Below are 15,902 nucleotides of genomic sequence, written 5' to 3'. Positions count from 1 at the left end.
GATGGAGATCCCCTCACACCACGGGCTTCAGACAAACTCCCCTCCTCCCAAACCCACTGTGGTGGCGAGAGACTGCAGGCAGCAGAGGGGACTACACGAGCGAACTTCAAGAAGAAACTCCTCCTGGACACAAGAAGGACTTGTTGCTCTTCTGCCCTGCTGGCATTGCAGCCCCAGCACAAGTGCTGCTGCACAAGCAATGACCTCAGGAGCTGAGAAAAAGACAACAGGAGCAGTCACACAGTGTTTGGCCACACAGCACGTGCTTCAACCTACCGAGGCAAACTGGGGGGCTTGTCCACTGCCCATCAGTACAGGTGATACGCCGAGATCCTTCCAGGACATAGAGACTTGGGCATTTGTATTCCAGAACGGAACCTTGTGGATATTCTTGCATGGGGAAGGAAAGAAGGTCTCCATTTTCAATAACTGGAGGTGGGCCACATTTCCCGCCTTTCCCTGGAAGAAAATTCCCAATCAGAGAGAAAGCCACGAGAGTTTAATTGCAGCGGAGGCCTGCCTACAAATACTACTGGACAGTATGTTGGCACTACTCTGAGAGACGCGGAGGAAAGCAGAGAGAAAACCAAATACCTGGCAGGTGAAAAAGAGCAAGAGTTTCTCATTTCTCCAGTGCGGGACTCACAAGTGCCAGTTCACCCCGTTTGTCCACAGCTGAAGCGCTTGCAGCTGTCTGCAGCACTTCCTCTCATCCAGCATAACGGTGTAGCGTTTGTCACAGCTCTTTCTGCAGAAGAGCCTGACACCCACCTCCTCCCTCCACTGCCTGAGCAGGGACCAAAGCGGATCTGACTGCAAACAGTGACAACTGTCACCCAACCGCACCACTGTGATCACTGATGGGGTAATAGCCCCTGGGCTCTGTGCGCCTCTTACAGCGCTGAGGAGCTCACACATGCCAATCCTGAAGCGCTGCTGCCTCACGGATTTTTATACCTATTCAAGCACCACACTGCCCCCAAGTCTGGCCTTCCAACAGACCTTGCACTGGGAAATCTTCAGAGAAGACCCAGATCCCTTGGTACCAGCAGTGAGCCTCTCTGCACTTGGCATTGCGTTCTGGAGCCACAATATGGAGCCTGGCCTTAAGTCATCTGCTGTTTCTGCACCCCCTTCAGGCTCCCAGCTGGGTGCTGGCTGAGTGAAATGTCGCTGCATTGGTCCCTGTGCTGAAACTTTCTGTATGCCTTGTGAAGACAAATGAGATTATTCAGTGCGCTCATGAAACCCTAGGAGGCACCAACACAGTACCTAGGTATTGGCTCACACAGCACATTCTACCCTCAGCTGATTTAACAGCTGATTTGACTCCACGGCATTCAGTATAGCAATGCATCATCTGCACTATCTGGATGTCAACTAGCAGGGAAGCTGTGGGCTCTGTTCTTGAACAGTGACAACAAAATCTCTCGCTCTCTTCTCATCAGCCAGGCACAGAAGGTAGATTCCAAGAAGTCCAGGGGCTGCGTCTCAAAATTAGACTGGGCCAGCAACTGCTCTTAGCCTCAGGGTGGTTCTCCTGATGTGGCCCTGTAAGGAACTGAAGGAATTGATACCTCAAACGTTCATCGACACAGAAAACCTCAAGGACAAATTGTGGCCTTTGTGATTAGTCGAAGGAATGAATTATCTGCCTAGGGAGGCACAGAGTGTATCGAAGGGTGCACGGCTCTGCTCCCTTGCCGTTTTATAGCCAAATTCCTTAGATAAACCTCGAAGGGAGGAGACGTAGACTGAGGAAAACCATACGTTTGGGTTAATGCCTACACCTTAGTTTAAGACTATAGTCTTGAAGAAGAGCTAAAAGATTGATAAGAGAGATCAACAACCAACACCAGATGGAGCTAACGACTGGATAATGGCCCAAGAAGCAAAAACTGAGGAAAAGATAAAGGTGATAGGGGGAGATCATGATCACCAAGTCAACTGGACAAAAGGGTTAAGGTACCCCATTCCCCCTCAGCGCACACACAGAACCCATGCTACACCATTTCTCAATCTCTCATGCAAATGAGCTCTTGGAATACCTGCCTCTCTTTGTCTACTATGCTAATCAGCCAATAAGAGGAACTTTAAAAGGCAACAGAAAACTTTGCTGGGTGTGCACCCACCACCCAAGATTACCAGTCCTGAGACAATGCTGGATCCAGGGGTGGTGACTGGATTTCTTTGACTCTCTTTCTCTCCTTTCTTTTTCTTTCCTGTCCTTATGTGTCTTTCTTTTCTCTAGATTTGTAAGAGACCACATTGTTTATTATCCTTTTCCAAATTAAAGTTGTTTCTACCTCAAGTAAAACATTTTAACTGGTCATTTGGTGTTGTTTCACCTTGATTTAACCTGAGGGGATCACAGAACCTTTATGACTCCCTGGGCTCCCAGTCCAGGTTGTAACATGCCCTTTTGAGTGACACCACCTGGCTCACTCAGCTGGTAAACTCACCTGAACAGATACCTGGGAAAATGGCTTTTTCCTGAGCGCGCCAGCTACGCTGTGTTTGTGCACAGTAATGAGACTGAAATTTGGAGAGATAAATGCCACTAAGTCACCTTCATGATAGTCTCACTGACAGGCAAGTGTTTGAAGAGAGAGAGAAATTACCTTTGCACTTTGGCAGCTTTGTCCAGGTCCCATTCTGACACACTATGCTGGAAGCCCCAGCCATCACAAAACCTGGCCAGCACTGATAGTGAGCACTCTCCCCAGGCAAATACCTTGACTTTTTAACACCTTCGACTTTACCACCGGGAATTTCTGGAGGAGGTTCACACGTCACATCTGAAAAAGAGACACTGCTGCAGTCACGTCTGCAGTCATTGAGGCGTTCCCCTATACAGCCAACAGTTAAAGGAATCAACCTTGTTATAATTTCTGTCCAGCTTTTCTGCCTCTAGTGGGTCACAGCTCCAAGAGTTTGTCCTGGAGAAAGCAACGAGGTGTGACAGTGGCAGCAGAACTCTCTTTCTGGGACTCTCAGGAGATGGCAGGGTCAATGAGAGCTTCCAGAAAAAGCCAGTGTTTCTGTAGCCACACCTTACGTCACAAGAAGCCACACCGGCCTTCCTGCATGCCCATGTCCCTCCCCAGGGAGCCCTGGCATTGCTGGAAATCACAGGGGCAGCAGCCAAGCTGGCGTTCTGCTGAATCGCAGAGCTCTGGAGCACTGGCAGCGCGGGAGGAGCTTGTCAGCCTGCACTGCCCAGGGACCGGTAAGTGCAGTCCGCTCCAGGGAGGTGTGGGAAGCCAGGTAGCACTTGTTCACCCTGCAGCCACGGATTTGGGCAGGGGACAGGAGCACAGCTCCTGACAGTTCCCTGTCACAGGAATGCTATTGCCATGTCATGGCCCCAGCAGAGCGTACACGGTCTAGATCCGAGTCTCTGCTGGGATCTGCGTCGGTCAGAGTGCGGCCCTGGAGAAGAACGGCTGTTTCTCTCCCGTACTGCTTCTTCCATTCAGAAACCCTCGGACAGGTTTGAACAGAACAGAGGAGCCCTTACGTGTCTTTCTACTGAAGGTCGCTGAAGTGGCAGGCTCTGGGGAAATACCAGCACTACTCTGGAGAATGACAGAGCAGCACCTCTTAGGCATGGCTTCTTCAAGACGTCTTTGCTGCTCATGAACGTATCCCCAGTATTTCTAGAGGCATCAAGCTAAATTAAAGTGCTGTGCAAGGAAGCAATGCGAGTACAAAGTTGGGATGCACAAAGAAAGCAGAAGTAGAAAAGGTAAAGCCTTTAGAATGTGTAGGTAAACAAACCATCCCCTCTATGCTAACAGGCAAGATGAAAGCACAGATTCGTACCTCTGCAGGTTGGTGCCTGGGACCATTCTCCATTTGTACAAGTGACATAATTTCCACCTGTCATTTGGAAATGGCTTTCACATTCATACTGCAGTCTGGCACCGGGCAGGTACCTCTCCTGTTGAGTGCTTGTAATATAAGCATTGGGAATTTCAGGTGCGGCTCCACAGGTAACATCTGAAGAGAGAGGGGCATGTAAGAACAGCAGTGCAGCAATATGACAATCACAGAACATTGCATTGCAGAGCACCATTGCTCCTGAGGAGCAAAAATGGTTTGCGAAATGCAGATCATTTTCTACAGGTAGAAAATGAAAATATAATGGTTTTTACTCTGCAACGCTTCACCACACAATGTTATTTTTGCCTAGAGTGACTAAAAAGAGAAAAGGAGTTGCAGAGATCAGCCGAATGTGCAGATGAGTGTTGTGCAGCACTGTGTGCCAAAGGCTTGGAGAGTTGAAGTGGTTTCTCTACTGTTTGGAGGCAACTTTCAGCAACTGACACTCTCTGTGATGTGAAAAGAAGATACGTTACTCTACCAGTTATCTCTACCTTTGCAGCCAGCATCCATTCCTCCATAACCCTCTGCCTGCTTGATTTCAGCAGAGAGATAAGTTTCACCTACAAGTTTCAGCCCATAGGAGAAACAATGTCTTTGCTGATCTAGCCTGCTGCTTGTTTCTCAGGAGCCAGAAAAACAGGGGTTGTAGGAGCCCATTCAAAGCAAGTCACCATTGGCTCTATTGGCCTGACCCACCTGCATGCCTGAGCTGACATTATTTTAATTCACAACCTGTAAGACTAAGAAGGGTCATAGACTTCTTAGAAGTAGAACCTATACCTTCACAGAACGGCGGTGCTGTCCAGTTTCCTTCCCTGCAAATAATTTCTGGAGGACCAACAATCAGGAACCCTGCATCACACTGGTAGCGAATTGTTTCACCAGGCTCATAAATTTCCTTGTTTCTGCCTTCAGTTTGAGAATTGGCAACTTTTGGAATGCTTTCACATGGCATTTCTGAAAAGATACAGAAAGCTGATGCCCGTGCTAATGTGATACACATAGAATGAGTGTACTGTTTATACAAACAGTTGCTTTAGAGAGCTTTCTCTATCATCAGCGTAGTCATCTGCTGACAGCGGATTTTACATAAAAGGTAGGATATGGAAAATTAAATACGTCATTTCCTTATATAGGCACGGACGTCCACCACTGGAATATTTAGATCCTGTTTCTAACCATGCCTGAAAATGTCAATAAGATTACAAGAACACAAAGGAATATTTAAAAACTAAACTGCATTCAAAAAGTCAGTCTTGCATCCAATCAGGATTGCTCTGAACACACCCATGAGGGATGATAAGATTCCACAGCAAAATTGGGAGTTACTGGCCCTTCCTAGTCAAGCTCCAGTTTAAAATTCTTTCAATTTCATTGCTTAATGCACTTCAGAAAAAGTATTTTTTGATATTACCCAAGCATGCAGGAGCCGAAGTCCACTTTCCCTTAGAACAAGTTATCTCTGATAGTCCATCGAACTTGTATCCGCGACGAGAAACATACTTAAATTTAGCACCAGACAGATAAAATGTTTTCCCTTCTCTTTTAATTTGTAAGTTTTGATTTTCCAGCCTAGGAACATCAGCACATTCTACAGGTTCTGGTGGCAAACATGGTCTTTCTAAAAAATACAGAAGACACAGAGAAATAATAATGCAAGACAATTAATATTCCAGTGACATATGCTGTCTAAAACTGAAAAGAAAAAACCAATCATCCAAACATCAATTAAATGGCCTGAAAGGAAGATGAAGAAATATCTAAGATACAAAAAGCAAAGCTTCTCTCTCCTTTCCCTCCTACATGGGATTTCTCTCTTTTCATTTGAACCAAATTAAAGCCATTTTCTAGTTCATACCAAGGACTTACAGATACAGTTTAGCATCAAGAACAGGGAAAATTTCCTAGGCAGAGAAACAGAAGAGACATTATCTTGTTTTGAGATACTGAAAGTGACTTTCTAGAATGTTAGCTACTAAATTTGTCACCATTAAGAAAGTTGTACCAATGTCCTGACAGGTTTTGTGATGACGTGAAAAAGAAAGAGAGAACAGAACTACAAAGTATTATAATGTACTTCCTGGCACATACAGTGGATTAAATCTCTATGAAGCCCTCCTGAGTCAGGGCTGTCCCAATGCTTTCTCCTCCTATGCTACTGAAGAGTGGGTGGACTTCAGTTATATTTTATATGCATTTTTAGTTATTAGTAAATCAGGTTTTATTAGTTGACACATCAAGTTGAAAGCATATGTTTGCTCCAAATTCCACAATACAAAAGATCTAGTTACAGTTAAAGTTCCTGTTCCGTAACTGGGACTGGGAATTTTATTTCAGTAAAAGTTGTTTTATGAACAGCTTAAACATTTTTTTTGGTTATCCTTCTCTATGTCTGCCACTTCTCAGCAGAAATGGAAACTCACAGGCAATGCAGAAGAAGAGGAACCATGTGGCATGAGAATTTTTCAGTTTAAGAATACAGATGTGGTTGGCATGTTGTGCACATCAGTCACCAGCTGGCATCTCATTTGCCCTGTGCTTGGCTATCTCCTATTCATTTCTGAAAACACTTTATTTGGGCTGTTAATGAACTTCTGCTTACAAGATATGACCTGCATCATTAATATTAATGCAAAAAAGGTGCTGGGGACATCAGCCCATCTGAAGTGCATGTATACCAATGCACACAGCATGGGTGACAAACAGGAGGAGCTTGAAGCCATGATGCAACAGGAAAATTATGATGTAGTGGCTATCACAGAAACATGGTGGGATGTCTCCCATGACTGGAGTGCACCAATTGATGGCTACAAGCTCTGTCATAGTGGGAGTCTACTATAGGCCACCCACCCAGGACAGAGAGTTGGATGAAATATTCTATAGGCATTTAGGAGAAATCCCATAATCGCTTGCCCTTGTACTTGTGGGAGACTTTAACTTCCCAGACATCTGCTGGAAATACAACACAGCAGAGTGGGAGGAGTCCCGGAGATTCCTGGAATGTGTGGCAGATAACTTCCCGACACAGCTGGTGAGTGAACTGAACAGAGAAAGTGCCCTGCTGGACCTCCTCTTTGTGAACGGAGAAGGACTGGTGGATGATGTGGCGGTTGGAGGATGACCGGGGCACAGTGATCTCGAAATAATAGAGTTCTCTATTCTTAGAGAGGCCAGGAGAGGGGGAAGCAGAACTGACATCCTGGACTTCTGAAGGGCTGACTTTGACTTGATTGGGCACCTGCTTGACAGGATCCCTTGGGAGATGGTCCGGAAGGGTACAGGGGTCCGGGAAGGCTGGACGCTTTTTAAGAAGGAAGTCTTAATTGCACAGAGGCAGGCAGTGCCCAGGTGCTGTAAGAGAAGCCAGCGCCAGAGAAGACCACCCTGACTGAACTGGGAGCTTTGGCTGCAACTCAGGGAGAAAAGGAGAGTTTATGGCCTTTGGAAGAAAGGGCTAGCGACTCACAATGATTACAAAGATGCTGTGAGGCTATGCAGGGCAGAACGCAGGAGGTCTAAAGCCCAGCTAGAAATTAATCTGGCTTCAGCAGTCAGAGATAAAAGGAATGTTTCTATAGGTACTTCAACAGCAAAAGAAAGACCAAGGAGAGCCTCCATCCCCTGCTAGATGCAGGAGGAAATATGACAAAGTGTGATCAGGAGAAGGCTGAGGTACTTAATGCCTTTAATAACAAGACTAGTTGTATGGAGGGAATCCAGCCTCCTCAGCCAGAAGACAGAGACTGGGAGAACGACCCCCTACAATCCAGGAGGAGACATCAGTGACCTACTGCATCACATAGACACACACAAGTCTATGGGACCGGATGGGATACACCTGAGGGTGCTGAAGGAACTGGCTGGGGTACTCACCAAGCTACTTTCCAGCATACGCCTCACTGGGTAAAAAACTGGCTGGATGGCCAGACCCAAAGAGTTGTGGTGAATGGAGTTAAATCTGGTTGGCAGCCAGTCATGAAGGGTGTCCCCCAGGGCTTGGTTTTGGGTCCACTCCTGTTTAGCATCTTTATTAATGATCTAGACGAGGGGATCGAGTGCACCCTAAGTAAGTTTGCAGACAATAAGTTGGGTGGGAGTGTTGATTGGCTTGAGGGTAGGGACGCTCTGTAGAGAGATCTGGACAGGCTGGAACGATGGGCTGAGGCCAACTGTGTGAGTTTCAATAAGGCCAAATGCCAGGTGCTGCATTTCGGACACAACAACCCCCAGCAGCGCTCCAGGCTTGGGGAGCAGGGGCTGGAGAGCTGCCAGTCAGAGAGGGACCTGGGGGTGTTGATTGACAGCCTGTTGAACATGAGCCAGCAGTGTGCCCAGGTGGCCAAGAAGGCCAATGGCATCCTGGCTTGTATCAGAAATAGCGTGGCCAGCAGGGACAGGGAAGTGATCTTACCCCTGTACTTGGCACTGGTGAGGCCACACCTCAATTACTGTGTTCAGTTTTGGGCCCCTCACTACAAAAATTACATTGAATTACTGGAGCGTGTCCAGAGAAGGACAGTGAAGCTGGTGAAGGCTCTGGAGCACATGTCGTACGAGGAGCAGCTGAGGGAACTGGGGTTGTTTAGTCTGGTGAGGAGGAGGCTGAGGGGAGACCTCATCGCCCTCTACAACTACCTGAAAGGAGGTTGCAGAGAGATGGGGATGAGTCTCTTTAACAAAGTAACAAGCGATAGGACAAGAGGTAATGGCCTCAAGTTGTGCTGTGTAAGGCTTAGACTAGATATTAGGAAGTATTTCTTTACCGAACGGGTTGTTGGGCGTTGGAATGGGCTGCCCAGGGAGGTGGTGGAGTCCCCATCCCTGGAGGTGTTTAAGAGTCGGGTTGACATAGCGCTGAGGGATATGGTGTAGTTGAGAACTGTCAGTGTTCGGTTAATGGTTGGACTAGATGATCTTCAAGGTCTTTTCCAACCTAGATGATTCTGTGATTCTATTTTAGAAATTGGAGTACAGATTCCTCAGGATTTTTAGAGTAGATGGCCTGAGTTATGCCGTATCATTTATACCTCTATTACAGGAAGAAGCATAAAAATTAAGAAACCCAAAGATATCTACTACTACAACTAAATAATAATATTTTTTTTGTCACCAGAATACTATTAAAGGCCCCCAGTCAAATCTGTGACTCCATTCTGCAATATACTAAACAAACAAACACAGAGCTCTTTGGGAGGACCAACAATGAGGAACCCTGCAGCACACATCTTAGCCAAGCACAAAAGAGTACGTTCACAAGAAGGGGAGAGAAACAGGTAACAGCAGGACTTATTTTTCCTCTTAAAGAGAGGTATCTACAATTGATCAGATGTGCTATGCATCTGAAATGCAAATTTTTCCCTTTGGTTTAAGTAAAAAGGGATAAATTGTCCCACATCATGCACCTTTATTTACAGTTACTTCCCCTCTGCACTAGATTTACACACCCCCTCACCGTCAGCAAGTGTATTTGTGCTGGGAAAGCCAATTGCCCTTTGAATAAATAGTGTCTGATTGTACAGGCAAATGCACGTGAACAACTGCAAAATTACACACAAGACGTATCTGATAGATCAAAATTATTCAGGTATGGTGCATATTTACCAGTGATACAGGAAGGAAACTCGATATGCCCATTAACACACTGCTTGATAGAAGAGGCTGAGAGTTTAAATCCTGTCATGCATTTGAAGTTTTGCCACTGACCACTTTGAATCAAAAATGTGCGCCTTTGTCCATTGGAGAGAAGTAGGTTTTGGGCTTCCAGCTGCTGCTTTGTAATGGTACATGGTGCTCGGGGAAAGAAGAAAAATTAAAAATTAAAAACTTTACTGACTTTGCAAACAGCGGTGATGGTCTCAAGAGGTACTGACTTCGGGAGACAGTAGTCCTTGACATAATTAATTAATGAAATCCGAGGGAGCAAGTCTAATTTTATCCCTGTTGTGTTTCCAATACCTAGGATTAAAAATGAACTTTGCAAGACTTCTAACAAAGAGCTCCAAGGAGGAAACTGAGACAGCAAAGCAGCTTACGACAGCAGCGCTCCCCCCGCATATGAGAGACAGTTAGGAAACTACACGAAAGGATGTCTTCACAAACATGATCATTGCGGGAAAGGGGCTGACACCACTGTCAGTACCATACCTACTGTGCAAGTTCCTGGAAGTACAGGCAAAATGTTTAACTGCTTGTAACCTTCCGGACAGCTCCAAAATTCTCACAATAAAAACCATAACTGAGGGTAAATGATTTTGGGACACTGAAGCCCAAGATCCACAAGTTAAGAAGTACTGAATCCAGGGAGTAATTTTGGTCTGTTACAGACTTGGTAATCAAGCAACGAATGTAAACCTAATTCTGAAACTCCTACTCCAAGAACAATTAGAATTGTCTAAAAGTACAAAGTCAATCAGCAATAAAAGTTACACTTACCCAAACATTGTGGTGGTCCAGGCACCCAGATTTTTTCATGGCATGTTACCCATTCGGATCCTGATAACGTGTATCCAGGGTTGCACATGTACTGCACTCTGTCATTTTCCTCATATCCTGATTTATTCCCACTAACAACATCTCCAAAGTCAATGAGAGGTGGGTCTTCACAGGCTGCTCCTGTAGAAGCTGTGCACAAATTCTTGTTATTTGTCTGCACATTGACTTTTTCTTCTTGTCCCGATTTATCCCTACTAGCAATTTCTTCAAAAATCAATGATGGGCGGGTGCTTGCATGCTATCCCAGCAGAAACCATGCACAAGTTCTTGTTAATTGCTAGATACAGGACAGTACTGACAGCTGCAAATAATGGCACTACGCAGGACTTAATATTCTGATGGCCTACATCCCTTCATCTGGGAAAATACAGTACTAATAAACAGCACTATCTCCTTGTTCTAAGAAATTGTTGTCTTTACTATTTTCACAGGCTTTGCATTGAAAAAACTAAACTGAAAACATTTTAATTGAAAATATTAATAAACTTCTGAATTTCTCAGAGTACAGTTGCTGTTTTCCAGAACTGAAATAAAGTTTCCAGAAGTGGAATAAAATTTTACACATGCAGTCATGATTCTCAAATTTCTTTAATTCTACAAATAAATCCATTTGTCTCAGCTTCCTAGAATTAGTTCCACCTTTTTAAAATGAAAGAAGTCAGATCATTTTTTGAAAGTATAAGGTATATATAAGAAAGCACTTTTAAAGGCAGAGGGAGGAGAATGACCCCGATATGATGAACAGATTTAAATGGATTAATCATGGAGTTTAAAACTGGTTATTTTAATAAAGGTGTATATTCAGTGAAGATCTCCTTCAGGCAGCAAGTTTTTCTTATCATACAACTTCTTGAAATAACAAAGTACCTGTATTTTTAAAGAGTTGTATAATCTATTACAACCAAACCAGTATTCTGTATTTTTAATCGTACGTATTCAGAATAACAGTAGTTAAATCGAAATACAAAGGAATTTATATGGTTTAATGTATTTTAAGTGAGTTACATCTTCTAATACGCTAGGTTCTTTATGATAGTCTTTAAGTTCAGGCACAAGGCAAAGAAGCAAGCTCATACAAGAAAATACAAAGCAAATCTTCTCAAATGCATTGTTCTAAATTACAACTCTGATTCTAAACTTCTGAAGGGAATTCGGTAAAAAGTAAACTGTACGGTTGAGGGGTTTTTTAAGTTCATTTTTCTTGATTGCCACCAGCTACATCACTTAAAAACGTAGTTTTCCCATTTAATAACTTACCTCTACATGTAGTACAGCCCATCCACAGCAGAACCACTATGGTGTGGCTCAGCAGTGTCATTTCCAAGCTTTAGAAGTTAAATGTCCTCTGCAACAGAGCTGCTGTTTTCTGTACTCCAAACTGCATGTACTCCTATTCACTCCCAGGATTCCTAGGGCTGTCCTTTCAATCTCCTCCTCTACTTTTCTTGCAACACAGCAGTTAATCTGTACAGATAAATTATGCAGTCGTTGCAAAAAAGCTTCAATAGTTTTTTCACAAAAGTTTTCAGACTGAACTGTGACACAGAAGCATTATGAAACCCATAACCAAAAACTCACGATGTGTTTATAATACACAATATAGTGCACTTAGCTTTTCAAACTTAAAATTTTGTAATGGGCAAAGCCACCTTATATCTGGAGACCATAATTTATTATAAGTCTGCTTAAAATCCTAACAGCCTAATAGAAATACTAAGTTATTGTTAGTCCACTTCCAACAATGCTAACATTCATAGTCCAAATTAATGCAAGATAGCCTCAGTAATGCAAACTTTTTTAAATAAAGTGTTTTACAAAAAAACCTGTCCTGTACCTAACCACTTCCTCTGGTGCTATGCTCATCCTTCCTTGGCTCCTCTGGTTGACAGCACCAGGGGAATGCCACAGTGAACCATTAGTGTACAACGGTTTTTGTTGGGAAGAGCTCAATGCAAATAGCAGGAGTCCCTTCCTCCTAAGTACTGAGGTCTCCTTGTGTTTACATGTATGTATTTTCTTAACACAGTCACTTTTTTGGATCCCAGTTGTTCAGTGTCTCTGTTCATCAAAATTGGGTCTACCTGGACAAGACCAAGTTGCACTTCTGCTGGGGCCGCTGCTTGGCCACTGTGGCTTGTTTTTAGTCTTTGACCTCTGTTCATCCTTGTCTCATCCCACATTCTCCTTTTCCACACCACATTTTAGTCTGGAGTCATAGATAGCTCAATAACTGTTTGTTACCGGTAGGAATTAGAGCTAAACTAAAAAACATTTAGGCAGCCAATGGGGTGATTGCTAAACAACTGCTATCTCAGCTAAACAAGCCACAATCAGCTCAAGACAAACCCAGCCAAGCCTAGAGATCCTGCACTGTCAAGTCAACACAAAGCCTGTGTTCTTTTATTAGCAATGGCAAAAATCATATTTATTGGGCTACACCAGCAGGACAACTTTGACTGAATGGAGCTCCATCCTCACATGACAATACGAAGATTATTTTCAAGACCATTTTCTGTGGAATTTCTTACACAATCTTCTGGTTTAGGACATCCTCATTTTTTTCTTCCAATGCACTTGCTGCTAGGAACTGTTGTGGGTTAACTAACCCATAGGATTAACTAACATAGCAATTGACTTTGCGTTGTTTTTTCTCCCTTCAAAAACACACATGGCATTGTTTTGTTTACTGAGTAACACCCATCTGAGGACCAACAGATATTGCTATTACTATACACACTAAATTAATTTCATCGTTATTGATATGCCACTTCATACAATCGTCAGAATTTCAAAACACTTTGTGGAAAAGCATTCTTCTAAAAGTTGACAAAAGTCTCAGTAACAAATATCCAATATTAACAGCTATATTAACCATTTTTTAAGGAACTAAGCACATTCCTTAGACAAAACCAGGAATATAAACATGCCACTAATATTTCTAGGGGGAGGTATTATTTATTTGTATTTTAGATTGTTACATACTAGTCCAACATGACCATAAGCAGTAACTGTCATTTATGGAGTTCTGGCAGGTTTGCAATATAAAACAATGAACCCCACAAACAGTATATAACAAAGCTTTCTGGATTTCACTCTGAGCCCAGTCTTTCTGGCTCACTTCTTCCTCACCTTCTAATCCTTCTGTGCTTCAGAAAGACTGGTCTCTCTCTCAGGAATTTTTCCTTTTAGTATAGCACTAAGAAGAACAAAAAAGGTCAAGTAAAATAGAATTAATTTCCACCTTATCTGCCACCATTCCTGCCCCTTTTCATAGGTCATTAACTTTAATCATTAACTTTTGGCCTCATTTGTAACTCAGTCACTGGAAAACACTCTAAATAGCAATTGCGGATCAGGCAACTATTTCCAATAAGTCAGCTCCAAAAGGGTTGCATAATTTCTATTACAGGACATCTAGATTTCTTTATTTCTTTCTTTCTCAGAAAAAGGAACTTCATTTACTGCCAATCAAATCAGAATAGGGTAATGAGAAATAAAACAAATCTTAAAACACCTTCCCCCCACCCCTCCCTTCTTCCCGGGCTCAACTTTGCTCCCGATTTCTCTGCCTCCTCTCCCACAGCAGGGCAGGGGGCAGGGGATGGGGGTTTTGGTCCGTTTGTCACCTGTTGTCTCTGCTGCTCCCTCCTCCTCAGGGGAAGGGCTCTCACACTCTTCCCCTGCTCCGGCGTGGGGTCCCTCCCACAGGAGACAGTCCTCCACGAACTTCTCCAAAATGGGTCCTTCCCACAGGGCTGCAGTTCTTCACAAACTGCTCCAGAGTAGGTCCCTCCCACGGGATGCCATCCTTCAGGAACAGACTGCTCCAGCACGGGTCCCCCATGGGGTCACAAGTCCTGCCAGCAAACCTGTTCCAGCGTGGACTCCTCTCTCCACAGGTCCACAGGTCCTGCCAGGAACTTGCTCTAGTGTGGGCTTCCCACAGGGTCCCAGCCTCCTTTGGTGCTCACCCACCTGCTCCTCCACACGGCATGGGCTCCTCCTCAGGCTGCAGGTGGAGATCTGTTACCCCGTTACCTCCATGGGTGCAGGGCACAGCTGCCTCACCAGGGTCTGCACCACGGGCTGCAGGGGAACCTCTGCTCTGGCACCTGGAGCACCTCCCCCTCCTCCTTCTTCACTGTCCTTGGTGTCCACAGTATTGTTTCTCCCACATGTTCTCACTCCTCTCTCTGGGTGCAGTTGCCCTCCCACAGTTTTTTTACCCCTTTCCTAAATCTGTTATCCCAGAGGTGCTACCACCATCGCTGATGGCCTTGGCCAGCGGTGGGTCCCTCTTGGAGCCGGTTGGCATTGGCTCTGTTGGACATGGGGGAAGCTTCTAGCAGCTTCTCACAGAAGCCACCCCTGTAGCCCCCCCAGTACCAAAACCTGCCACTGAAACCCAGTACACTTGGTTAAAACGTGCCAGTCTGAATCAGCACACACAGCACTCAAAGTTTTGACTGTTACGGGAATTCCCCTGATTTGTGAGTTTATATCCAGACAAAAGTCAGTTTCCTCAATTATATACCATGGACACCGAGAACTTAACTGGAAAACAGAAATTACAATCTATGAATAAATCTGAGTGCCTTTTCAGCTGATGTTTGCAAAACAATGCATAAATGCAAGTTTGTTAGCAAGAGGAAAGGCCTCTCTGTCATTATAGAACAATGATTTTAAACTGAAAGAGGGTGGATTTAGACTGGATATAAGGAAGAAATTTTTTACAATGAGGGTGGTGAGGCACTGGCACAGGTTGCCCAGAGAAGCTGTGGCTGCCCCCTCCCTGGCAGTGTTCAAGGCCAGGTTGGACGGGGCTTTGAGCAACCTGGTCTAGTGGAAGGTGCAGGGGGATTGGAACTAGATGAGCTTTAAGGTCCCTTCCAACCCAAACCATTCTATGATTTTGTTATTTGGACATCTGTATTTCTGTGAGATCAGGGAAAATAATATTGTCAGATAAAATGCTGGCCAAAGGAGAGACCTACGAGGTAGGCTTGGCTTGCATTATGATCTGGAAATCTAATTGCTAATTCTGTTACCACAGAAGAAGAGATAACTTAAATAGCCTTTTTTTTTTTTTTACCCTCTGCTTATTTGACATGCATCCTCGCTAGACACAGAGACACACAACACTAAGCTAGAACAAATTTCAAAGAGTACAAATGCTTTTGTGGCCGAAGGGTGCCTTCCCTATGAATGTTACGTCCCCAGCACTGCATCCATCATTGCCACAGCAAAATGGCTGTGGTAGTTCTCAATGAAGGTGGCCAACCCTCTGAGGTGCTTTCATGCCTGCCCCCACTTCCTATAGTTATATGCATAATGCTGGATGTTTGTCTGTGACAGAATGTGGTGGATTACAGAAATGAAGACAGCATCTTGTTGATGAACACTGAAACAAAGAATGGATCGAGTACTTCAGTGTCATGTGGGGTGGCTGTCACTAAATCACCTACCCCACTGAGTGACAGGTCAGATTTTTCTTCTTTACTGCTTTAATGCTAGTGTAGTAA

At 44.3% G+C, this 15,902-nt stretch overlaps 1 protein-coding gene across 1 annotated transcript in view; it reads right to left on the bottom strand.

Moving 5' to 3' along the window:
* Nucleotides 1–15,902, bottom strand: part of LOC141926801 (complement factor H-like) — a 37,365-nt gene that overhangs the window by 1,712 nt on the left and 19,751 nt on the right. Inside the window, exons 13-20 of the mRNA XM_074833200.1 lie at nt 11,779–11,915; nt 10,321–10,618; nt 9,490–9,678; nt 5,303–5,509; nt 4,669–4,845; nt 3,826–4,002; nt 2,622–2,798; nt 277–459 (exon numbers count right to left, since the gene is read on the bottom strand). Coding sequence (XP_074689301.1) covers nt 277–459; nt 2,622–2,798; nt 3,826–4,002; nt 4,669–4,845; nt 5,303–5,509; nt 9,490–9,678; nt 10,321–10,618; nt 11,779–11,915 — 1,545 coding nt within the window. The remainder of the gene's footprint in view (nt 1–276; nt 460–2,621; nt 2,799–3,825; nt 4,003–4,668; nt 4,846–5,302; nt 5,510–9,489; nt 9,679–10,320; nt 10,619–11,778; nt 11,916–15,902) is intronic.

Source organism: Strix aluco, chromosome 8, assembly GCF_031877795.1.
Source record: "Strix aluco isolate bStrAlu1 chromosome 8, bStrAlu1.hap1, whole genome shotgun sequence".
Lineage (NCBI taxonomy): Eukaryota > Metazoa > Chordata > Aves > Strigiformes > Strigidae > Strix > Strix aluco.
The sequence above is the reverse complement of the archived record's forward strand: the minus strand, read 5'-3'. Positions and strand labels throughout refer to the sequence as shown.